At 42.4% G+C, this 27032-nt stretch overlaps 1 protein-coding gene across 1 annotated transcript in view; it reads left to right on the top strand.

Annotated features, from left to right (window-relative positions):
* Positions 1-15907: 15907 nt before the first annotated feature.
* LOC149145332 (uncharacterized) overlaps positions 15908-27032 on the top strand; it is a 51931-nt gene continuing 40806 nt past the window's right edge. Inside the window, exons 1-2 of the mRNA XM_089452418.1 lie at positions 15908-16304; positions 16404-16561. Of these exons, the coding sequence (XP_089308544.1) occupies positions 15908-16304; positions 16404-16561 (555 nt within the window). The remainder of the gene's footprint in view (positions 16305-16403; positions 16562-27032) is intronic.

The following is a 27032-nucleotide window of genomic DNA, read 5'->3' as shown; positions in this document are numbered from 1 at the left end:
GCAGGCTCTTGCATGTGCAGTTGGGTTGACCAGCTCCACCTGGGACCAAGGAAACTTGCCTTGCATGCATGGCTTGATTTTTCCTATAATAGCAAAAGGTAACATGAAAAAAACATCTATTGATTTAGGGAGTTATTTTTAGTATCGGGAGCTTACATGCAAAGATCGTTTTAGAATATTTCCGACAAGTGTTGCTTTTTCCTAGATTTGTGGCATGCACGTCATGAGTGCAAACTTATTTATTCGACACATTAGAGCTCATTATTTCACATCGTTCTTAGAGCTTTAATGTCCCATAGCACATCCAAGAATATTCGACACATACAACTTAGCTATTCATAGGTAAGTGGTCTCAACTTGTCTTTTTCAACATTTCTGTCGCTTTCTGTGTGTTCTCTTGTGTGAGTGTTGTTTGCTTGATTTCTTTGAATGTTTGCTATCATTTACATGCATACTATCTTGTAATAGCACCATTTCATTTTTCGTTACCATCTCATTGTTGTCGCATGCATGAAACTATTTTTCACGAACGGTCATCGATTCGGCGACTCGCTTCACCCACATGCATGTTGTTCTATTTGTTGAATATTTCATTCAATTTTTGCATGCAATATCAATCACTTCTAGTTACACTTCGTATCATTGTGCATTCACTTTCACATTTTCTTTCAGTTTCTTGTCGGCGAGTTTGGCCAGCCTTGGCCCGACTCTGCCTCACCAAGGCAACATTGTGCAATCCGAAGAAGGAAGGCTTTGACTTCCTCTCTAGAAATGTGCATTTCTACCTAGTGACTATCCTCTAGGCTTGCTTTGCACAATTTTGAGGGAGAGTGACTGCTAGCCCAAAAAATTGGGCAATGCAATCACTAAGCTTACAGTCATTTCCAATCGGAATTGTGCATTGCATAATTCCAGCAATCAGCAGTCAGACTGGATTGTGAATTTCACAAATCGAGTAGCCAGACAACATCCCTAAACATCCTGAAATATTTTTTCTGCAAGCCTGGAATCCTATCTCCCAGCCTCCCAAAAGAAATTGTGCAATCCTTGCCTATCAATCCCCAGGTATGTGTTATGTCATTATTGAGTTTGCTTTGGTTTTTGCTGACATATTTCTTGCCATACATGTCAATTTGTCTCTATATATTTTAGGTGTTCATATGCCTCTTAGCAGTTCAAGATCGATGGCTTCTAAGAGAAAAGGATCAAATGACACTGACGAAAGTGCAACTCGGGCAACAGTTGAGCGGGTGTCCTCAAGTCTACCGATCTATGAAGATACAAAGTTGTTTCTAGACAAGGACATCAAGGTAAAATGGCAAGATCTCAATGATGCATTTGCAGGAACTTTTGGGGAAGACCTCGAGGACCGCCAAGCTTACGTGAACATTCACAAGTCCGGCTTGTATTGGATTGCATGTAGATACCCCGCATTCCCATGCACGGACATGATACATTGGATCATCTCGCACACTGATCCTGAGACTATGAATTTGAGCAGTGTCAGCGAGACGAAAATTGCAACCTTATAGGCACAGGATTATGATGAGATGTATCAGATTTCGGAGCCCATGACTATCATGAAGATTTCCTTTAGCTTACCCAGGAATAATGCCAACTCCATAGACATTTTGAAGAACTAGGTAAAGGAGCCGACTAGATTCAGGATGACACCCAACCAAATCTACAAGACAAAGATAATGCGGAAGACATGTCAATACTTGTTGATATTTACATGTCGAATGTATGGCCAAGAAAGCACAAAAATCTTCCCATAGAGTTGGGTGATTGTGCTGGACCAACTGGCTAGAGAAGGAAAACCATGTAACTGGTCCAACATGTTGGCTCATTAGCTGAAGGAAAAGGTAGTAAGGGTTCGACAATCACCCGAAGGTATTAAAGAATCGATCTACATGTCTGCCTACAAGTTGGATGCAATCTATGCCTGATAGGAGTTCCCGTGCTTGAAGTGGGCACGTTCACCAGTGGAGACTACTGCGAACACTTATTGTAAGTTATTGTCCAAATGTAGCTTCAAAGGAGTTATCGCACGACTCTCCGATCATTTTTTCACCCCAATTTACAAGATGATATTCGAACAAGATCCACCTTGCATGTCAGAGGCTACAATGGAGGCATTGATAGACATTTCTTATTGGTATGCCTCATCGTCCAACACCTTCATACGGATGTACAGTGCAGAGAAGCCTCTGCATGTTCTATATAATTCTTCCTTGGACATACTCATCATGTAGGTAGTAGCATATCACATCTCGACAGGATTGACAACTAGGCTGCACTAGAAGAATAAGGCACCTTGGCCCACTCTTCCATTGGGGATTTGGTTATACGAGATCCGAAGTTTCAAGAAAGAAGATGTCAAAGCAGAATAGATGAATAAGTATCCATTCGATGTATGAAGTTACAATCTGTATGACCCACATTATCTTGTGAAAGATCACTATGCGAGCGTACAGTTCAACTGGATCCACAGGGCATTTCATTGGGCAGAGAAGGACCCATGGAGATATTGCTATAGTTTCTCTAGACCGAATGAATAGGTTGGATTCATTGTGGAATGGTTAGTGAAGCAACATGAAGCAGCATCCCAGAGAGCACCAAAAGTAGCATAAGTGAGCATACTAGTGCATGACAAGGGCAAGAGGAAGATTGTTGATCGCATGGAGGAAGAGAAAAGCTGCGAGTTCTGACTAGATCCACTCTTGGAGAAAGCATCTATGTATATAGAGGCAAAGAGGCAGCAATGAAATAAGTGAATCACGCAAAGGAAAAGAGAGAAAAGGATAATGGAGGAAATGGAGAAGGAGTTGCATGAGTTGAAGGAGCAACTCTAAGAGGAACAATAGTTGTGCAAATAAGAGAGGGAAGTGCAGTAGCAATAGGTACAACAGGGGGCGCAACATGTGCAAACAGATGAAACAACGACCGTATAGATAGTGGACTCATCATAATAGCTAACATCAGGTAGATAGGGTGAACCATCATAGGATAATGGCTTTGCTCGTGAGATAGAGAAATCACTTCAATAGTTGGATACGGATATGGAGCAACAAGAATTGGAACAAGACATCGACCTCATGCCTCATCACCAAGAGGTCGACTTACCCACTTCACTGCATCCAGAATATTAGAAAGTTTCAAGTGACCAAGGAGGCACTGAGATCCTTGGAGATTAGCTAGAAGCAAAGACGCACAACATCTCATTTGACGAGTCTCAACATAGAGTTGTGCAGTCTCACAGAGTGTCTACTCCAGATGATCATACATCTCCTATGCAAGTTGAGGAATGAGTGATCATGTATGATGTGGGAAAATATCCAACATCCTTGGCCAATGCTACCAGAGTATATGCTGAAGACACTGGCTCAAGTGTTCGCTTTATGATAGCTGAGAATGAGCGAATGGCTAAGGAACTACAGACGACCAAGAAAAGAGGAGAGTTGGTGACATCGTCCACCTGAGCTGAACTGAAAAAGGAAATACTATATGAAGTATTGTCCCATGACACAGTTATGTGAGCATTGTCTTCCATGTTTGGTACCATCCATAATGTATTCGTCCATCTCAACGGATTGTAGCAACGATGTTCTAAAAGAGCACAAATCTTGGCGAAATTGCATGCTGTTGTTCATTACATGAAAACATGGATGATGAGATGCAAGGGAGTCCCACTTCACTTGCCAAAGATGATGAAGCCCATAGCAGTCAAGCTGAAGGCATGTATTTGGAGTCAAATTTGGAACTATGAAGAGCTCCTACATCTCATCACTAGTATACAGGCTTCCCATGCACGTGTATTCAAAATTATGGATGTTGTGCTACGTCCACATGCGATCACATCTATTAGGAATCTCACCTAGGCCAAGACAAAGGCACAGGTCTGACTAGAACTTGCCTTGTACTTTGATGAGTTCATGTACATTGCCACCAACCCTGACTTGCCCATTAGTGCAGACATCATGCACACATATGTTGTTGGTCTGGCCACATTGAAGACAATGATGCACATGATTTCAGACGAGTTGGATAGAGAAGCTCGAGCAGTGTACCCAGATGTTATGGAGGCAAGAGTCAGTTTCTAGAAATATGTCACCTAGGAGCATAAGGACACCATCACGAACTACCGATGTTGGCATCAATACACTACTATCAACCACAATGAAGATGTCAAAGACTTGGTCTTCCAACAGTTGTCCAAGTCATAGTGATGTGTAGTATGGATTTCTCAAGCCATTTTGTCTCACATGGGTACATGTTCATTGTAATGTAACATCTTCTAAAGTGTAAGGGAAGCGTCGATAGTAGGATGTAACAATCACAGAGTAGATGAAGAGCCATGAGGGTAGAGGAACCGTCACAAAGGGGAATGTCAAGGGTCACCCCACCCTTTTCTATAAATAGTCCGTCATAACTCATTGTAAAGGATTTTGTTCAACCAATCTTTCGATAAGACTATCTTGGAGAGAGCTTGGATAGTATTGTAATGAGTCCTGGCTCCTCCACTGTGTAGAGCTAGTACACCTCTTTAGTGGAGCAGGTAGTTGTGGCTGTAACATTCTACTGTTCAAGATATTGGTTGGACATGGATGTATTGTATGATTGGAAATTACACTTCTTAATATAACAAGAGCCAACATGTTTCATGGATATGTTGTATTGTATTCTATGCTATCTGGTTTACTCTAAATTATATATTTATATGTTTTCTTACAGATGCATGTATAGCTATCTGTGTATGTATGTATGAATCATTCAGAAATGTGTTGTTGGTTTAACCATCACTTTGGATCACTAGCTAACTTGCCTTCCATGTTGTGATGCATCTTTGCTCGTGTGTTCCCTTCTTAACTCCGCGCTATCACATGTTTCCAAAGGGTGCACTCATCTCAACCCCTATGTGTTAGAACCTCTCATGCACCTTCCTTGGCTTAGTGCATCTTTCACACCCTTGCTACCAACAGAGTTATCTTACTTACCTCTATGCGAAATCATTCTCCAGGCATTACTGTATGACCCACTGCTGGGACTCCTACACCAAATGGTCTGAGTTCTAATTGGGATTTCTTACCAGGGAGATCCCTTGACATGTTGGCAGGTCCAGCACCGTCAACATTTCTAGCACTAGAAGGAGGGCCAGATGAGAAGCTGTGCCCTCTCATGCCATTTTGAACCTTTGCATATTTATCATGGATTCTTGCACTCTTCTCCCTCTACGATGTTTTTCGAATCACAAAGATGTCACAATCATGAGGGATTTTTTCGATATCTTGTCCACTTACACGTATGATGGTGAAGGCAAAGTGGTCTGGCCTAAGTTATTGCATGAATTTCTTTCCATGATTCATGAGGAAGATGTATGTTCTAACGAATAGGCCAGCTTGATGCTTGAATACACACTTCACGAATCTCCACATCAGTGGTTGTGTAGCCTACCGACTAACAACATGAACTCACTTGACTACCTCTGTGATCTCATTGAAGACAATTTCTATCATTTTGATCTAGAACATCTTGACTAGAAATTGTTACAACAACGAAAGGCTTCGCATGAATCAAATATGGATTTTTGGCAGTGCTTCCGTGATTTGGAGTTTCAAGCTCTGAAGAGCCAGATGAAAATTTTATATCTTTGGTATAGATTCGAGTATTGCGTTAAGAAATGAGTTATTCATTGAAAATCCACTTGATATTTCATCTGCCTTTTCTGGAAACACAGAGGATGAATTTGTATGCTTTTCATCTACCCCTCTGTTTGATTCATTAGATCATGAGGATGCCGATGAAAACCTTGATTTTTCTGATCGCGGCTGTCATCATCCATTTACTTCCATATTTTTTATAGACATATTTGGGCGTTGCAACCCCAAACACATATGTCTATAAAAACAAGGGCTTCCAAGTCCCTAAAAGTGTTGTTTCATACCCTAAACGAGCAAGGTCAGCTGATTACATCATCTCCCAGAAGTTGTCCATGAAAAACTACTCAAAACTAGTCAAAATTGGACGATACAGACTGCTCAGTGCTAAGGGTGCAATGCATCTCACCTGCCACATGCAAAAAGTGTGATGCATACTGGAAAGCCCTTCTGTAGGGTGCGATGAGAAAGAGCAGAGAAATGGCAGAAGCGGTTTGCTAGGTGGAGACCCTGATAATCTTCTAGAAGCTGCTCATTTGACACTTGCCTCTCTGAATTTTCCCAAGGATGAGTAAGAGATCATGAAATATTCAAGTCGAACCAAGAGCTATCAGATAGATGACACTAATCAAAATCCCAGAAGCTGACTCACCCCCTTGCAAACATCTATTTATGGATCCCTCATCCTAGAGATCCAAAGGCTAGAATCCTATATTTTGTAAGGAAGTGTTGTCAGTTTCTCTGTGCAACATTGTATTTTTGGGTGATCTAAGTTTTTCATGAGTTGAAGAGGGCTTTCATGTTGGGAGGATGGCGCTGGGTCAGACCAATGGGTTGTAATCCTCTCTTCTACTACTTCTATCAATAAAGCTATTTGAGTTTTCCTCCATATTCTTGTATATCTCTGAATCTTGTATTGATATATGCATTTGTATGGTTAATATACATTTGATCCTTTATGGTTATAGATCTCTATGATTTGATGGTATTATGCTGCTTTGACTCTACAGGTGCTCTTTGAAGTGGGACAAGTAAGGAAGGAGTGGCGAAGTTCTGTCAAAGGGGAAAGGAAACAAGCAAGGAGCTAAGCGAAAGACTGAGGTTGGTACTCTCTGCTTCTTTCTCATCTATATCTCATAAAGGAAGACACAAGTGACTTTAGTTTTTTTGTTTCTAAGATAGCTACCTGTCTTTGTGGGACTAGTAGCTCTAAATGGACACTAGTTTTCCTGATAACAATATTCGAACATGATCATGTTTCTATTGCAGTTGATTTTTCAAAGCCACTGGTTTCTGATGATCTATCTGGCGATGAAGTTGAAATACCCAAGATTGTTGAGGCACTTCAGTTCGAGCTCATTTTTATGTCAGGCCCTCACTATCCTGAGGTTCATTTCACTTTCGATCAGGAAATTATCCAATCACCCAAACATCCTCATCACTCATCTGTATGCATTAAAGATCAATATCACACACAGAGCATGCTTCCTCCACTTGAACTGCATGATCCCATCGCTCATGCATTGGAGGAATCTTACATTGCAAGCACACGTGCATGACGCAATTTGTCTTTGTTTCTTTCATTTTCTTGCATGTCACAGTGAAGATTGTGCATATGCTTCAAAGCTTCACTCAGTCTAGCAAATCACTATGATAAGTCCAAAGATTGCTCGTCATGCACTTGTACTCACTTGTGTGTAGTGGGAGCTTTGAAACATGAACTGTGCTTGTGTTCATTGTTATATCTTTCTTTCTTACTGGTTCACACAACAGGGTTGCTCGCGGACCAAGCCTTCACAAACATGGGTCAACCAATGCATTGGTGGCTGCATTGGAAATATCACTTCACGTGATCAGGCTGATGCACCATTACCTTAGGAGTAGGAGTAGTGCTTAGTTTTAGTTGTTTTCTTGCATGCTTGTTTTCTTACTTGCTTTGATTGTTTGTTTGTCTGCTTGCTTGTTAGCTTACTCTCTTTTGTTTCACTTTTGCTTCTATTTCTTCTTTGCTTTGTTGTTCATTTGTTTGCTTTTTTTTTCATAGGTTAGTTTCGCATGAAACCATGTATGGCTCTTAAAACAAGCTGGGTAAAGTACAAGAGGCCTCATGCATCTATCACTACTTGATTATCTGTCATCCTGGCTTTCTATGAAGAACTTGTTACTTTTAGTCCATGATACGTCGACGGAAACTACATACTATTCGAATTGAACCTTGGTAAAAGCACAATGCTTGCATGCTAACTAGTATCACCTACTCTAGTCAGTTGTTTTTGGGTTAACCCTTGTTAGTTCAGTAAAGTAGAGTAAGGTGAGGGGGAAAACAACCTCTCAAAGATATAATAAACTACTTCTCTGCAGGAACAACCTCTTCTGCTCTCAATAAGTCGGGATACCTCTTCTGCCTCTGAAAGGAATAAGTGTTATGGACAGTTATAAAAATGAAAAAATGAAAATGAAAATTTTCAAAAAATGAAAAATGAATAAGGCAAAAGGAGAGAAAGGCTTCCTGCATAGAGAGGTGATGCAAATAACTCTGTCATGGGACTGACCAGGCTCACTAGCAACGAAGCCATGCTTGTGTTCCTATCTGACTCCGTCGGGGTATTGTTCAGGCCTACTCTCAGTGGAGCAACACTAGAGATGAAACTAAGACTCTGATGACTATACTGCTAGTGCACCAATATACCCCTCAACCCCGATCGAAACAAATATGTTGCCTTGGCTTGAAATGTGTGTCAATCAACCAAGAGCTTGGATTATGCTACATCTTACAATCAAGCTAGTGTGAAACCAAGACAAACTAAGAATTGAAAAAAACTTTTGGAGGTATTAGACTTGCTTTTCACGAACAAGGTCCATGCAGAGAGTTGGAGTTCTACCCTTGTGTCGCCAAGTATTGCAGCGGCTACAACTAGCCTCCAAATTTTTTCCTTAGCTTCTTCTTGGAGCCTCCCTAATAAACTTTTACAGCACCATGTCTTGCTTCATCAAGTACCCAAGCTTCAGTTATTTTCTTGTAAAAAGAGAACATGTATATGAAAGCTTGATGCATTCCCCTCATAGGTTGTTCCTCTAGACTTGGTCTAGCTACAGGGTCAACAACTCCCTCAAGAAATTGTGCAATTCTATAGGGAAACTAACCATCCCTCCAGAAATTATGCAATTCTGTCTGGCAGCCTGCTGGGCTCCAGAATTGCACAATTCTGCTAGTCAGGCTTCATCTAGAAAATTGCACAATTCTTCCCAACAGGGTTTCTCAGCCTAGGAATTAGCAATCCTTGGCAGCCATCAACTTCTCTACCTAGAAATTTCACAAATATCCTAGGTATCCAGCCCAACTCCCTTCCAGAAATGCACATTTTCTCCCAGCAGTTGAACAGCCTCTTCCATGTGCAGTTGGGTTGACCAATTCCACCTAAGACCAAGGAAACTTGACTTCCATTCATGGCTTTATTTTTCCTGGAATAGAAAAGGGAAAAATTCAAAAAGCATCCCTTGATTTAGGGAGCTATTTTTAGCAGCTGTAGGTTACATGCAAAGATCATTTCAGAATATTTCCTCCAAGTGTCGCTTTTTCCTTGATTTGTTGCATGCACGTCATGAGCCCAAACTTATTTATTCGATGCATCAGAGCTTGTTATTTCACATCAATCTTGGAGCTCTAACATCCCATAGTGTTGAGATTGCAACAAGATGATGGAGCTTAGTGAAAAGAGTCGCCTTCACTAAGTGGGCCCGCAGGCAAATTATGGCACAAGTTCTATTTTTGATCACAGTGTGGGTGATCACAGTGTGAGTGATCACAATGTGGGTGACCAAAGTGTGGGTGACCACAGTGTGGGTGATCAAAGTCTATTTTTAGACTGGCTGTAAAAAAAAATAGAAAAGTCAAATATTACTGTCTCATAATAATATTTGGACTATAAACTTGATCTTATTCTCTTGGAGCACTTTAGTTTGAGCTACAGATGTGGCCCATGCAGCTGTCAGAAGGAAGTACACTTTTCTTATGAGTCAGTTGAGTTGTTGCATGCATGACTTCAGTTCAATCAGTTGAGTTTGGTGGAGTTGATTGTGGAGTTGATGGAGTTGTGTTCAGTTTGACTTGGTTAAACTAGTTGTAGTTAGTCTAACTGCAAATAGACTAATGATGAGTTGTTAAACTAATTATTAACTCATAATACAACTATTAATACATCAGTTAACTCAGTTGCATGTCAGTGCATGTTCAGTTCAGCAGGGACAGGTGTTAGAGAATCAGATTGCTATCAGTTGTGACTATAGTTGTGCATCAGATCTTGCACAATCAAGGGATTGAGTATGCCAATGAGTTTGCTCATGTATTTTCCCAGGTTGTAGCTTCTGCTCACGTCTTACACATTGTGAGTGATTCTTTGGAGGTGAAATATGAGTTTGGTAGACCATTCTCATTCATTCTTGAGCAGGTATTGAGCAGTGGAGGCAGGCAAGCAATGGAATAGATTTGGAGATCAGATCTTAGCTATATTGTGTGTAACAGGGGGAGTTGGTACTAGATTGCTTGTGATAAGCATTGTACTTTGTAATGTTACATGGTCTCAATCATTAATATACAGATAGTGTGGGGTTTTTAGCGAGATGCTTTCCCCGGGTTACATACTGTGTTAATGTGTGAATGCTCTTGATGTTTTAATGTTATTGATGCTGCTATATTGATGATCAACATAGAGGAGCTTATGTATTGTGTATGTATTCCACAATAGTACATGATTAGGATAATCTCTGTTGAATATGTGTTAAATTATTCAAAATTTCTACATGGTATCAGAGCTGCTTGATTTGTAGAAGAGATTTTTACAGGATATCAAGCGAGGATTGATCATCAGATCTACTTTTCAGGAAGTGTTTACATTCTATTTATTTAGGCAGAGTCTGTAGTCGGGCCAGGTAGCCTCTGGATTCATCCTTCCTTTGGAAGGTGAGATATCTGGTGAATGCCCATACAGTCAATCTCTCTACGAGAAATATTGTGTTCTCACGAATTCTAGATCAGAAGAGGTTGAGTTGGAGCTGGTGGAAATTCAAATTTGCAGCAGTGTTGTTGAAAATGTCTTTCAACGGATTGCAAATGTTATTCCAAAGCAAGAGTGACCTGGCGCTCAAGGATAAACTCAGAAACAATAAAGGTGAGAATGGATCTTCATCAAAGGTATCTGATGAAGAGAATTGCGCTTTGGCTGCCAATGCAAAGAAGGGGAAGAACAAGAAAGCTTCTCATTCCGGTGCGAAAGGCAAGAAGCAGGATATGTCCAAGGTGAAGTGTTTTCACTGTCACCAGCACAGACACTATGCCACTAATTGTCCGCAGAAGAAGAAGAACAAGCAGGCTGCTGGATCTTCAGCAGGAGAGGCTCTAGCCTCACAGTTTGAGCTTGATTTTTCATTGATCGCATGCTTCGTTTCAAGTGTGATGGGATCAGTGTGGTTCTTGGACAGTGGTGCATCTTTTCATGTGACGGGAGATAGAGATTTGTTCTCTGATCTGGAGGACAAAGATCTTGGAGTGCACATGAAGATGGGCGATGATGGTAGATACAGTGCAACCGGTGTCGGTACCATTTCCTTTGAGAGGGAGTCTGGTAAACCCTTCGTATTGAAGGAAGTCATGCATGTTCCAGGATTGACGAAGAATCTCATCTCAGTGGTGATGTTATAAGACAAGGGGTATGATGTTGTTTTCAGCGAGTGAAAGGCTTCCCTACGCAGCAATACAACTGGTGAGACCTGGAAGATAGGGGTTCGAGTGAGGAACCTTTATCAGTTGCATGTAGATGGATGCGCAGCAATGGTGGGCAAGGCAGAAGGATTAGTGAGCTGGGATGATGGCGAGTTGTGGCACAGGAGATTGGGTCACCTTCACCATGGAGCCTTGAAGATACTGCAACAGATCACTACAGGGCTTCCTAAAGGCACACTTGCGCAGTCATATCAGTGCAAGGGGTGTACTTTGGGGAAGTTTGTGAAAGCCACCTTTCACGAGAAGGATAGTCGCACCACGATGATCCTTGAGAGAATTCACATAGACGTGTTTGGACCTTTCTCAGTTGCTTTGATAGCAAAACACAGGTATTATGTGATTTTTGTTGATGATTTCTCTCGTAAGTTGTTGTTGGGAAAAGTATCCAATACGGAATGACCCTATCCCACTCTAAGGGTGATAGTACCTCAGCAACAACTGAATACAAAGCTATTCAAGATTACTTCTTTATGAGATGAGAGAGAGAAGAGAAAAGGGATCCACTAACCGTTATCTTCCGCTAATGGTTGATCCGATCTTCCCTCTTGCTGCTTGCTCCTAGCTCCTTGCTCTTTCACCGGCCCAGCTACACAAAGATCCTGTAAAAGCACAAAGAAAAGAAACTACAAGAAGCATACATCCATAACTGATTCAAGGATTAGAATAAATCAAATATACAAGCATCAATTCACCATAGAGACACATGCATATAGAAGAACCTCAAATACTTTATTAATGGAAGAAGTAAAGTTCTGAGAGTGTTACAACCATAATAGGCCCAATCCAGCAACACCTCCCAGCAGAAAGAAATCTCCTCTTCACCTCCTTCAAAGCAATCACCTAATATTTCTATACACAAACCAACAGCACTTCCTTACTTGCACAAAATTCCAGCCTCCCTAGACCTCATGAGAGAGCTCTATATATAGGAGATTTGGAGAAAGGATGAGTCAGCTTGAGGCTGGCATGAAGCTGACTAGTGTCCTCTCCCACTTTAGTTATACTTCAGTTCTTGAGTCCACTTGGAGTTTCTTGCTTCCACTTGGAGATCTAGATCCTCTTACTCATCACAAGGCGAATTCCCTGATCCAAGTGTCAGTTTGGAAGCTTCCTGGGCATTTGACACCTTGCAGAATGACTGTGCCACTTGGCCAATCTCGCCCAGCGCAGGTAGCCTTCATTAGATTTGACATTCACCGTAGGTACAGAGTGGAGCAGTTGACATTCAGCGCAGATGCTCAGTGGAGCAGCTGACATGATCCAGAAACAGCTTGTTTTTGAGTGTTTTCAGGTGGAGAACTGATTTTCAGTGCTGTGGTTTGCTGACCTTGTTCCTCTAGGGGTAGGAACAACATGTTTAGGGACTTTGGATCCCTCAGATTATCGACATTTCATGCTTCATGCTGTAAGGCACAAAAATTTCTATAACAGTTGCCCCCTAAAGTATGAGGTCGTTTATCGGGTGAAATGCTTTATCAGGAGGATCCGAAGTTCATTCAATCGCTGAGAGGTGCCCTGTAATAAAATACAATACAATACATTATTTTTTCATTCTGCTTTCATGATCTAGCTGAGGCGGGCATTCCCATGCTCAGCTTTATAAATTCATTTTGGTACATAGAACAGACGATCGTCTGATGGTAGACTGATAATTCTCTGCTGAAATTATCATCCTTTGAGTAGGATGATCATCTGCTGCAATGATGTACATAACAAATGTCTTTATATCCTTAATATATATCGCAGCCCAGATGGATGAAACTAGATCCGGGGTCTTCAAACTCGTTTGATCTTCACTCTAAGTACAAGTCGATCCATGTGAGAATTGCGCTGAAGTCGAACATGGAAAGACATCGCTTGATTACCGGTCAATAATGTAAACCGTTAACAAGCGCGAGAGGAATCACCAATAATGACAATGACCCTCAAGGTACTGCAGTACAATTCACGTGGTGTGAATAAAGGACTTGGCGTCGAACACCACGCAAAATCTTCTGGTCGAAGGTCATTGATGTATACCTGTCGCCGGAAGTGAGAAACTTGCCATTGAGGCATGCAAGCTTCAAAGTACTGGGGGGTTTGTTCCTAGATCAACTTCTTGGATAATGAGCTGAAGTCGACAAGAAGCGATCCGTCAAAGGAGGGCCTTAATGAATCCCACATCAGTGACACGGAACGGAGCTAATGATTTTAGTGGAGGTGAAAACAATCTGTGAAATATGATTCAGGGTGGCGATCATGGGTGGATGAAGGATAATGTATGGCAGTGGATGGGACACGGTTGACTCTTTCTGAACACATCCCTTGAACATATAACGACACTGATGTGATGGATCGGTAGCATTACCCCAAATGTGGATGGTTTGGCGAGGACCATGGTGATGAGACCGGTGAGTGAAACAACCCAACCCGATGTGATACGGAGGACAAAGTGTCATGTTCAAGAGCGACTTGCTACCATTAAAGCTTTGAGGTTCTCCCAATTTTTCCCCAGTCATTTCTGACTAGTACCTCTTTATTTTTGTCAAGCTTGAGGAGGATAACATATGCTTGTTCTATAACCTGCCCTTCGGGCAAGCCCATCGCTATGTTTTAACGAGCTTAGCGATAGGGAAACTCATTCTCGTCTAAAGACAAGTTTGTCGCTATTTAATCATTTTAACGAGTCTAACGACAAGGAAAACTCGGTCCTTTTCATTTTTAGAGAGTCTGAAAAGGTACAGAAAGTTAACTCCAAAATTCCTTTTTCGTCATCTAATCCCTTAAGTCCGAAAAAGTATAAAACAATACAGAAGGGATGAGTTTTCGATTACTTTAACGAGCCGAATAAAACAAGCGCTCGACCTTTTTGTGTAATAATCCCTCAGGTCCAAAAAGATTAAAATCTAGAGGAGGGATGGCTCTTCCGGTCACTTTAACGAGCTGGAAGGCCAAAACTCGGCAAACTTTTCATATTTTACGAGTCAGGAGAAAAGAGCTCAAAGAAGACTCGTCTTTTGAGGAACGAGTGATAAACAGGGATAGCAGCAGATTCCAGGTACAGGTTGGAATTTTCCAATCACGGCAGTGTCACAAGGATGGCTAAGTGAAATCACTCTTCGCAGCTGTTCCTCAAAATGGGTAAACAATCATATGGAGGTGAACGATTGGCCAAATGAAATGGAGGTGGCGGGTGCAAACACGACCAAGGCTTTTATGGATAATAAATTTACGATCACAATGGTTATTTACCGGAATAGGTTCATTTTTTAATGAGCTTGAACTCTGGGGGAAACTCTTGCTCAAAAGCTTATGTTTATTTTTTAACGAGCATGAACTATGACGCTAAAACTGCTCGGATCTCGCTTTTCTATTTTTTAACGAGCATAAATTCCGCGGTAAAACTGCTCGATAATATGGTCAAATTTTGATTTTTACCATTACTAGCTTTTCTCTTTTTCAAATATAGTACTGCATTTTCAATTGCTGCAACAAACTTTTTTAGAAATGAATAATATTTGCATGAAAACGAGATTATAACCCTAATATTTCACTTTAAACTGTGTAAAAAGCCATTAAAAGGTGTTTTTACCTCTCATTTACCATTTCATTTGCATTTGGTTGGTTGGAGCTCTGGAGGTGCCTCTTCCCCCTTGATTTTCACCAGCTGATTCTGGGAGATTCTGCGGACGATTTTCGGTGCCGTCTGGACCAGGTAGGAGCTAAACCCTAGCTCTTTCTTTTCACGGTTTCCTTTTCCTGTTTTTTGCCTGTTTTCCGGTCTTTCTGAGCCCCTGGGGTTTTGCCAGGGCGCCCTAGGATCAGCGCAGGTTTCCCTTTCGAAACCTGCGCTAAAGGTCAAGCTGCCTTAAGGCAGCCTGACCCTCAGCGCAAGTGGGAGACTTCCTGCCTGCGCTGGGCTCAAAAAGACTGAGTTTTAAGGTTATTTTTGATGATTTTTTCGCCAGTTTTTCATCAAATCAGGAATTCACTCTATCTCTTGTTTGCTTTGCAGGGAACCTTGAACAAAATGTCCTTTACATGGCGAGAACGAGAACATGAAGAGGAGGACATGATTGCCCTCCATGACCCAGTCACGGTGAACGCGCTGCGGAACTGTGGCCTGCTGAAGTTCTTCCGTATCTCTAGCATGAGAGCACAGATTTCTTTACTGCAGTATATGCTTGATGCTTGGGATCCTGTTAACCAAATTTTCCAGATTAGGGGGAAGACCATCCCCTTGACCATAGAGGACATGTACTTCTTGACTGGACTGTCAAGACGAGGTGCCCCCATTTCCTTATCAGGTACGGCCCGGGGGACTGATTCCACCAGAGATTATGTCCGCCAGTATTGCAGGGAAGGTTCTCAGCCGAGCAGAGACGACAAGATTGTTATCCGTGAGATTACTGATCGGGCTCTCAGGTCCATTCTGTTCACTATTGGTAGGATGGCCGGCAGCGCAGCTTTACATGTTGCCAACAGGTCTTATATGCAGCACGCCTTGGAGTGTCTCCAACCGAAAGTATTCAACTGGTGTGATGCGGTACTTGTTCAGATGAAAAGTCAATTGACCAAGGTAAAGGACGGGAAGCTGAAGAACTTTGGATTTGGTTCTATTCTGACTGCCTTCGCCTTGGAGAAAATCCCACTGATGCAGCCTCAGTACATCATACTTGACTTGCCTTCTCCGACCGAGCCACGCATGCAGAGGTGGGTTGACCACATGTCTAGGCATGCAGGTCAACCTCAGATTACTTTTACTGAGGCCTTCTTTAGGTGGTTCGAGCGTCAAGAGATGGCGTTTTCTGAGTATCCATATGTGGGTATGGATTTCCGAGGTGATCCGGATTTAGTGCTACCGGATGGCGAGCAGTGGGGTGCCATTGGTAAACTCTTTGACCATATTACTGTTTATTGTTCTTACTCATAATGTTGCTGTGCTTTATTCTATCAAGACTTTTAATTGTACTCTTGGGTGCATGTAGATATTGGTCCTGTTCGTCCAGCAGTTCGTCCGAGATCGCCAGCTGCTGCCCCGGCAGGGGAGCCTGCTAGGAGAGTTGTTATTCGCGATCTTGACGACACCGAGACCCTTACAGCTGTGCAGGAGCAGGTTGAGAGCCTCACTCGTGGCCTTCCGGATGTACAGATTGACGAGTTACCTTTACAGATGCAGCGGCATACCATTGGTGTGCCTAGATGATGGACTCGTCTCTTGCGCATGATTGCACAGGCCGTGACGTACTATCATGAGCACCACTAGGCTAGGGTGCCCCCTAGCATCTTTTTGAGTTCTTAGGTCATATGACCAATTTTGTCTTGGTTACAGAACATTATGTATGAACTTATATAAACAGCTTATATATTTTGATTTTCGTGTTTTATTCTGGTTGATTTACGTGATCCATATGTACAATTTTTTGATGATGTGTCCTTTTTATAAATGTTGCAAATGTCTATCTAACACATAGTTTGCTAATGAGTCAGTTAATGTGTTTAAGTTTCTTGAAATATGTTGATATTGAATTGAATCAAATCGTCTTTCCAAGATCTTAACCCTTAGGAACATGCGATAAATAGCTGGATTGCGAACAGAATATATACCATTGAGTTGCAGTATTACGAGCTATGAGTCTAGCCTGACAATTAGTCGGTGTATTCCACGTGTGATGGCATCAGAGAGTAGTTCTATCAACGCGCTATACTCAGCGATGTTATTCGTTGATTGCCCAATACATACACCTCTGAAACTTACTAACTCGCCGCTTGGATCAAAAATGGCCCAGGCTGCGGAGGACAGGTTCCGCGAACTACGACTCGCTCCGTCGGCATATCCAACACATGTCTCCAGAAGGTTCGACATCTGCAACGGAAAAAAAAGTGGATCACTCGACCAGAACAAACACTTTAGCGAAAACAAAATACAACAAAAGCATGCAGGTTACTATTTAAGCATAGTAACGCTTGAGGTACAACCCGTTGCGGGGCTGCGCCAGTGGAATTCCATCGTAATCCATTAACTCGTAGGCTCCTTTTGCTAACACCCTTTTAACAATATAGGGGCCCATCCATAAGGACTTGAATTTACCTGCTCCCAATTTATCGGATTCTTGGTCATAAAGCAAGACCAAATCACCTTCTGAGAAGATACGGGGTTTGACATTTTTGTCAAACTGAGCCTTGACTCGTTTCTTATGAGCTTCGTTAGCCAAAGCGGCGTCACGACGGGTTTCATCCAACTGGATTAATTCCAAGAAATGAGCCTCTTCTTCTGAGGTTCCGGGGAGAAGATCAATTGCGAGTTTAAGCGACGAAATTTCGCACTGGATCGGTAAGACTGCTTCCAGGCCATACATCAATTGAAAAGGTGTGAACCCAGTTGCATTCTTTACCGACGTTCGGTAGGCCCACAAGGCTGAGTACAGGATTAGGTGCCACCTTCTTTTGTGAACCCCGATCATCCTTTGCAACATACGCTTCAGGACCTTGTTGATTGCCTCAACTTGTCCGTTGGCTTGCGGATAATATGGGGTAGAGCTGTCGTGAGATAGCCCTAGCTTGGCAGCTAATTCGACCATCATGTGATTGCGAAAATGCGACCCATGATCTGTGACTATAGCCTGTGGTATGCCGAACCTGGCGACTACATGATTGAAAAAGAAAAGGGCAGCTGTTTCACCAGTGTTATCCAATGTAGGCATCGCCTCGGCCCATTTGGTAAAATAGTCGACAGCGACTATAATATACCCATGCCCCCCGGTCGAGGTGGGGTTACATTGCATGAAATCGATGCCCCACTTGGCGAAGGGCCCAACAGCAACTATCGGCTGTAAAGGTGCGGGTGGTCGTCTGGTTTTGTAATCAAAGATTTGACAAGCATGGCAACTTCTGACTGCGGTTATGCAATCTTTGAACATGGTTGGCCAGAAGTATCCTGCTCGTAAGATTCTTTGTGCTGTTGCATATCCAGACTGATGCCCCCCACACGCGCCTGAATGACAATCATTCAGGGCTTTTTCGGCCTCCTCATGGGTAAGGCACCTCCTCAGAACTGTATCGACACCACGACGGTAAAGTGTATCACCGACGATCATGTAGTCTTTTGCTTGGTATCGTATACGTTTTTGTTCGGAGTGAGAGGTGTTAGGCCTGAACTTTTGGGTTTGGAGATAAACTATGATATCCCCATACCACTCATCGCTTACAGATATCAGAAACAAACTTTCGTCCACGATTGACTCTTCCGATGTTTCATCGTTGGACGATGATGGGAGATCGCACAATAATTCTGCGAAAACTAGGGCCTTCTTTGATTTGGATTTTACAAATTCCAGATCAAACTCTTGAAGGATCGCTATCCATTTTGAATATTTGCCCCCCAGCAACTGTCGCGACAGTATATAAGTCATGGGGTTGCAATCTGACAGGATGGTAGTTTTCCGAAAGAGGACATAATGTCGAAACCTTTGAATCGCTTGAACAGCTGCAAGCGCTAGTTTTTCAACATAAGAATATTTACTTTCTGTATCGTTTAAGTTTTTACTTAAAGAATAGATAGTATGTTCTATTCCATTGACTTCTTGAACTAAAACCATCGCAATGGTTGTATCCGCTGCAGCTAGATACAGGTTAAAATCTCTTTGATAGTCCGGGGCGTACATTAATGATGCTTTTATTAGACAATCTTTCAGAGCATCAAAAGAAGCTTGCGCCACCTGGTCCCAGACAAAAGGTACATCCTTTTTCAATAGACGAGTATAACCCTTAGCAAGTTCTGCGTAATTTGGAATGAACCTCCTCAGAAAGTTTGCTTTCCCTTGGAGTTTCTGAATCTGAAGCAAATTTGAAGGTGGAGGCAAATTAATGATTGCCTGAACCTTGCAGGGGTCGAGACGAATCCCATCCTTAGAGACTACAAAGCCAAGTAAACGACCAGAACCGACGCAAAACACACATTTGTGTGGATTGAGTCTTATCTTGTAGTGTCGGCAACGTAGAAATATCGCTCTTAAATGCTGCGGATGATCAGTCCGCTTTCGCGAATGAGCCGGAAGATCGTCGAGATAAGGTTGAATAATGTTCTTGATGTCATGGAAGGCATAATTCATCGCCCTCTGAAACGTCGCCCCTGCGTTCTTTAAACCGAAGGGTAATTTTCGATAAGCGAATGTGCCCCACGGACAAATAAATGCAGTCTTTGATTGGTCCTGTGGGCGGATATTTATTTGATTATACCCGGAAAATCCATCCATAAATGAAAAGATTTCACATCCGGCGCATTCATCAATTATCTGGTCGATGAAGGGTGTAGGGTAGTTGTCCTTCGGACAAGCTTGTTTTACATCCCTATAATCAACACACACTCTAATCGTCCCTTGTTTTTTCATAACAGGGACAATGTTCGATACCCAATCGGTTAGAGGAACCGGGTAGATGAATCCAGCATGGAGGAGTTTTTCAACTTCCGCCTTAATGGCAGCGGCTTTCTTCGGGTGCACCTGCCGAAGCCGTTGCCTTACTGGTCTGACATCAGGATACATTTTAATTTCATGTTCAACGATACTCGAGTCAATGCCTGGCATTTCATCATATGACCACGCAAAGACATCTCTAAATTCGCGAAAAAGAGCGTTATATATTTCCAGTTCTGAAGGGGAACAACCTTTGCCGACATAAATATTCTCTACAACATCTGTTTTGGTCGAGATATTTATGGCTATAGTCTCTTCAATATTGGATAGGTTTCGCTCGGAATCCACCGTATTTACAGTATTCGTTAGGAACTCAAATACTGAAGGGTGATAAAGGTCACTTTGAGTATCTTCTTCATATTCCGGAAGAAGGGAACGATGGTGGTGATCATTCCATGGTGCCCCCTCAATCATCATTGATTGTAAGATTCCTTCGTCAGTCCCATGTACTTTCGACCAAGGATCTAATGGGGTTCCATATTCTCTAGATCTATCTACCCAAACGCTTGATGAGCGTTGATTTGGGCTCGCCTCCCATGCGTGAAACATTGATTGCTACAATATTTCTAAAGGGCTTGGGGGCAAAACCATTGAATGATCCATGTTGACCTTCGTGGAAGATATCATGTTGCAGGTTGCTACAAACGATACATTTCCTATATAAATAGGAGGTGGTAGCGCGAAAGTTCCCATCAATGTGGGGTCTTTCAATAATCCTACTCCGATGTCTTGAATTGAATGGTTGCTCTCATGGATCATGGGAATGCTTCCTGTAACTTGTGAACCATTAGGGAGGAAATTCTGTTGGTCGACGATCGTAATCCCTCCTTCAAACGGGAATGTGATCTTCCTAAAATAAGTCGACAGGACAGCTGCCATGGCATAAATCCATGGTCTACCCAGTAGGATGTTATAGTCAAGATTTCCATCAATGACTTCTACATCAATTTCTACTGTCTTTCCTCCTAGTTCAACTTTCAAGTTATTAAGGATACCGTAAGGGGTATAAGTCCTTCCGTCGACGGCTTTTAATGTCATCGAGGATCGCGACAAGGTTGGAGATCCTAAAGTTTTCCAGCAACTCATAGACATAATACATGTCGAGGCTCCCTCATCAATTATCGTTCTGTGAACTGTTTTGTTGAGTGCTTTCACTTGAATAAGGAAAGCTAGCTGAGCTGGTAACTGAGGATCATGTCCCTTGTGATCAAAGGATACTAGATTGGAATCCTTAGGATCAACCCCACCAATTGCCGATAACAATGCCTGCCTTTGGGTTGGACAATTTTGTAGCACTTCAAGAGTCGACATAGCAGATGGCGATTGGGCCAAATCTTCCACTATATTATAATGCTGCGCCGCTCTGGCGCGAGGATTAAATGTCGACTTGTGTACTACACCCTTCGGCGGTTTTATTGTTAATTCAGGGATGGTGGGTGTTACAGCTTCTGTCGAAGTTGTTGTCGAACTACTTGGTTGATCTTTACCTTTTTCGTTCGACACCTGATGATTCCCATAATCTTTGTTCCTTGTCGAAATCAAAGCATCATTCTGCTGTTTCGAAACCGACAACATTAGGACTTGCGACGGGGAAGCATTTCCACTATCAACCAGATTTTGACCTGGGTTGGGAAATGGATCAGTTAACACAGCTGAGGTTTGGGAACTTTTAAAGAACCTCTTTAACTCAGCTTTGAATGGGCAATTCTTTGTGGTATGATCCTTATCATCACATATTAGACATGGATAATTTTGTTTCCCTTTGCCAGGAGGGTTTGAAGAATCTTTTCCAGGGGATGACTCACCCTGTTTCTTCTTCTTCCCTTTGTTTTGTTTCTTCTTGCTTCCTGGTTGATTGGTTTCTTTGCCCTTATCTTCCGATACAGCATTTACTTCCGAAGCAAGAATTTCTTCTTTTGCATTTTGATCCGAATTCTTACGGGCTTTCTTTGACGAAGCCTTTATCGATTTCGCGTTTGCTGTGCCAATCACGCCATCACCGGCATGAGCGTCACTGTTTGATTTAGGAGGGGGAGGAATTGAAAACTCTGGTCTAGGGGCGTCAGGTATTTTGTCATAGAGTGTGCCGGACTGAGTATAAACTAAGTCCAAATATTGTGCACGAGCAATCACTTGCTCCTCTGTTACGACTCCCCCCTTGGCCACATCTTCCGTAATAGCCGGAAGTAACGACTTTATAAACCATTCAGCTAATAGCTGATCGGGAACATATGTTTTCACCATCCTACGACGACGATGCCACTCATGTATATGATCAGATATATGGGTAGCAGTTGTCTGTTTGAAGTTGGTTAATATTTCTGTTCCCGTTTCATACCTTATCGGTAATTGAAAGTGGGTTAAGAAAGTCGTGGCTAGGGAACTAAAATTGTCGAAAGAGGCTCTTGGCAATTCAATATACCATGTAGCCGCTGGACCTGTCAATGTCCTCTGAAAAAGGCGAAGTCTTATCGAATCGTCGTTAAGGGTGTTCGACGAACACCACAGATGAAAAGTCATTACGTGATTCGACGGGTCTTCACCTGGATTTCCATTGAATTTAGGAATGTCAGATGGAAGTTTATGAGGAATCGCTGGCCACCAAGGGGCATAAGCAATCGGATCGTTGGTTAAACGGTGTAAATCGGGTAACTCTAAAGTTGCCACGAATGGTAACTGTTGATTCAGGTTAGGCGAAGCGTAACTAGGGTACGATGGAATCGCTTGAGCAGTGGGTCTTTGCATACCAGCATAATGTAATTGATGTTGGTATGATTGATACGGTTGGTGGACTTGACCACTGTAAAGTGGTTGGTTTTGACCGTTTTGGATATACGGCTGTCCACTATTCGCAAAGATCTGCTGCTCAGAACCTTGGTACACTTGCTGGAACTGCGGTTGTTGGTATTGTACAAGCCATGGTTGTGACGCCATGTTCTGTTGTGCCATGCTAACCATTGGACCAAGGTGTGGGGTAATTGTACCCGTTTGTACTTGTGTCGTCCCACCAGTTGGCGATTGTGGTTGTGACCCATGGTCAAGCGACTGTTGCATTACAACCTGAGAAATCTGAGGTTGACATGTAACAGGTATTGCTTGAACTTGCGACACGGTTACAATAGCCGGGGTGGTTGGGATGTTTGTCATAGGTACACACTGTTGCATAGAATATACAATCCTTGGTTGTTGAGGTAGCATAGGTACCCAACTACTCGATGCAATTCCAGTATAACCAGAATACTGTTGAGAACTGCCATATGGATATCCTCCCGGAGGAGGTAATGAAAGGGCATACTGCCCCCCATATGGTAGCAATCCGGAACTCAGAGGGATTGTTAGTCCTTGAGGACTAGATGGCCCAAATTGACCTCCATGAGGGTCAATCTCTCGAGTTTCAACATAAGAATTACCGGGTATTACTCCGGATGAACAAACTGGAACAGACCATACTGTCGAAATAGTCCCTTGGTGGACTCCTTCTAGCTGTTGAGAGCTAGTTGGGACAGCTGGTATGCCGGCAAACATCGTTGGAGTGACGGCAGGGGCTTCTGCTGTCGCTGTGTCATTTGACACAGTCCTAGATGATGACGGTTGTTCAGACATTTTAAGTCTATCCAATAGATTGCCTAGCGATTCTACAGGGACTTCCACTTGTGGTGGATTAACCTCTGATGAAGGAAAGAGAGTGACCCCTACTCCAAAATGAGTTGGAGTACTTGCTTGCGGATCCTCTGCAATTTCCTCTATCGCAATCAAACCTTGTGGAAGAGGAAGACCGTCAGGTCCGTAAAATATTTCTGGTGCCGAAGAAGTGGTTGTTTCGACAGCGACAGTTGCTTGGGGAACAAAACTTTCTGGACCGGTTACAGATGGAACTGGTTCAGTTACACAAGTATTTGCCCCCAGACTAGGATCAGTATTACTGTCCTTTTGTGGCTGTTGAACTTCTTCTATAGAGGCAGGGTTTCCAGAAATGTTAGGAGTAACCGGAACCTCAGTTGCAGTTGGAACACTTGTTCTAACTTTCAAAGGAGATTTTGAACCGGTTAAACGAGTTCGCTTTGCCCGTACTGTTTTCGATTCCGGGGACAAAGACGGTTGACTCGTAAGCCTCCGCGAACGACGGGTTTTCAATTGACTTTCTTCCACGATTGCGGATTACTCGATCAACTAAGATATTAAAAGGGGAAATTTGTGTTTCCGAATTGAATAAATTTTATTAGACGCTTTTAGACACAACTTGCTTTTTCACTTTTTAAGAGTCGAGAAAAAGCTAAAGATGACTCTAGTCTCCTTCGATGTATTAACGAGCCCGAAGTGACAAATGCTCGGTTGGACTTTTTCAGTTATAGAGTTTGAAAAAGGCCAAAAGAAACTGCTCTGGAGATCTAGGCAGAGGGTGTGCCAAACCTTTCGCAAAACCACAGAATACGTTTTACGGTACGAGTGGTCGATCTTCGTGAATGTTGTGTTCACTGCATTGCGATCAGTAGGGCGGCCGACACGGTTTCCTATTGGATAAAGGCTTTATTCCTATAGGGGTCTCCCAATATATACGCGACGGTACGTGGGAGCACAAGTCCGTATTAGTGCCACCGACTCTCAGGAGGAATCACCCACCTTCGTCGAGATCGACAGTCACTACGTTTAACGACGCCGGAACACGTCTCTAGCTTAGACCTCTAGATGTTTGCGTTATGTTTCAAAGCGTTGTTAGGTTCATTCAATATATTTTAAGTTGATCTTTTTAAAGTTTTCCTTTCAAGGTTCACCACGAGATGTATTGATACAAATTCCTAAATGCAGTCTAAGATGAGAAGCAAGCTTTTCCAATCTTTTCGACTTATGAAAATCTTAACTACTGAGGGAAAAGAGAGACAAAATCTTTTCACACAGATCAAAGAGCACTCGCTAATGCACTTTTTCCCTAAATCAACATACAAACTTATATGCAAAATGCAAAGATGCAGGTATTTCTTTTCTCTTTCTTAATGTTTGTGCGACAATACAAAAAGAAAGCTGTTGTATAATTTTGAATTCAATTTCAAGTGAAAGCAAACAAGCTTGTCCAAAATCAAAAGACACCTTAAGATTTACTTGTTTCGACACTAGAAATATATAAACTCAAACCAAATGACGAAAGCAAAAGCTCAATCAGCTATGAACAGCAAATAAACTAACTCTTAAGATCAAAACGACACTTTATCACAGGTCTAGATCTAAGAGGTCACAGCAAGACTAGTTCACTTTTCGTTATGGGAAACTGTAAATGTATAAGAAATACACAAAGAACAAACACAGTTTCTTTATACAACTGAGGCGGAATAGTGATAAGGAAAGTTGGTTTCAGATAGGCCCACTGACTGGTAACAAACAGCAAAAACAAGAGTGAAAACAGGGCAAGAAACAGCAGGAAACCCCAGCAGCACAAGGCAGGACTGGTCCAGCGCAGGTGGAACACTGCCTGTTTGACCTTCAGCACAGGTAGCCCCTTCGGGAACTACGCTGAAATGCAAATAGCCTTTGTACAGCCTGCACTGAAGAACGAAACTTTCGTTTCTGGTGGTTTCCGGGTCACAGATTGCTCAAAAATTCACAGTTTTTGCTCAAATCAGAAGCTATCAGTCAAGGACACACTAAGGGATGACAAGGAGGATGAAAAGCTATCACTAAGAGCTTATTAGAGTCCTTGTGGATCAGCTCTTCAAATCATAAACTTGCCCAGAAACTGAGCTAGAGTAGCTGCCCTCTACTTTGTATTTGAAAGATTCAAACACAGTTCGATTCGGTACTCCCTTTGTTTATGAAATGAATAGCAAAAACACAAACAACCAACAAGATACGATCCCCAGTGGAGTCGCCAATTTGTTGTTGGGAAAAGTATCCAATACGGAATGACCCTATCCCACTCTGAGGGTGATAGTACCTCAGCAACAACTGAATACAAAGCTATTCAAGATTACTTCTTTATGAGATGAGAGAGAGAAGAGAAAAGGGATCCACTAACCGTTATCTTCCGCTAATGGTTGATCCGATCTTCCCTCTTGCTGCTTGCTCCTAGCTCCTTGCTCTTTCACTGGCCCAGCTACACAAAGATCCTGTAAAAGCACAAAGAAAGGAAACTACAAGAAGCATACATCCATAACTGATTCAAGGATTAGAATAAATCAAATATACAAGCATCAATTCACCATAGAGACACATGCATATAGAAGAACCTCAAATACTTTATTAATGGAAGAAGTAAAGTTCTGAGAGTGTTACAACCATAATAGGCCCAATCCAGCAACACCTCCCAGCAGAAAGAAATCTCCTCTTCACCTCCTTCAAAGCAATCACCCAATAGTTCTATACACAAACCAACAGCACTTCCTTACTTGCACAAAATTCCAGCCTCCCTAGACCTCATGAGAGAGCTCTATATATAGGAGATTTGGAGAAAGGATGAGTCAGCTTGAGGCTGGCATGAAGCTGACTAGTGTCCTCTCCCACTTTAGTTATACTTCAGTTCTTGAGTCCACTTGGAGTTTCTTGCTTCCACTTGGAGATCTAGATCCTCTTACTCATCACAAGGCGAATTCCCTGATCCAAGTGTCAGTTTGGAAGCTTCCTGGGCATTTGACACCTTGCAGAATGACTGTGCCACTTGGCCAATCTCGCCCAGCGCAGGTAGCCTTCATTAGATTTGACATTCAGTGCAGGTACAAGGTGGAGCAGTTGACATTCAGCGCAGATGCTCAGTGGAGCAGCTGACATGATCCAGAAACAGCTTGTTTTTGAGTGTTTTCAGGTGGAGAACTGATTTTCAGTGCTGTGGTTTGCTGACCTTGTTCCTCTAGGGGTAGGAACAACATGTTTAGGGACTTTGGATCCCTCAGATTATCGACATTTCATGCTTCATGCTGTAAGGCACAAAAATGTCTATAACATAAGTGCTGGATCTTCTTCATGCAGAAGAAGAGAGAGACATATTCAAAGTTCTGTGAATTCAAAGCACTGGTCGAGAAGGATTCGGGGAAGAAGGTGAAGGCTCTTAGGAGAGATAATGGTGGTGAATGCATCTCGGACGAGTTCAAGGATTTCTGCAAGTCAAAAGGGATTCGTAGAGAGCTCATAGCTCCCCATAACCCACAGCAGAACGGG

This window comes from Pinus tabuliformis, chromosome X (assembly GCF_031772625.1).
Source record: "Pinus tabuliformis cultivar Carrire ecotype Pingquan chromosome X, CPIR1, whole genome shotgun sequence".
Classification (NCBI taxonomy): domain Eukaryota; kingdom Viridiplantae; phylum Streptophyta; class Pinopsida; order Pinales; family Pinaceae; genus Pinus; species Pinus tabuliformis.
The sequence above is the reverse complement of the archived record's forward strand: the minus strand, read 5'-3'. Positions and strand labels throughout refer to the sequence as shown.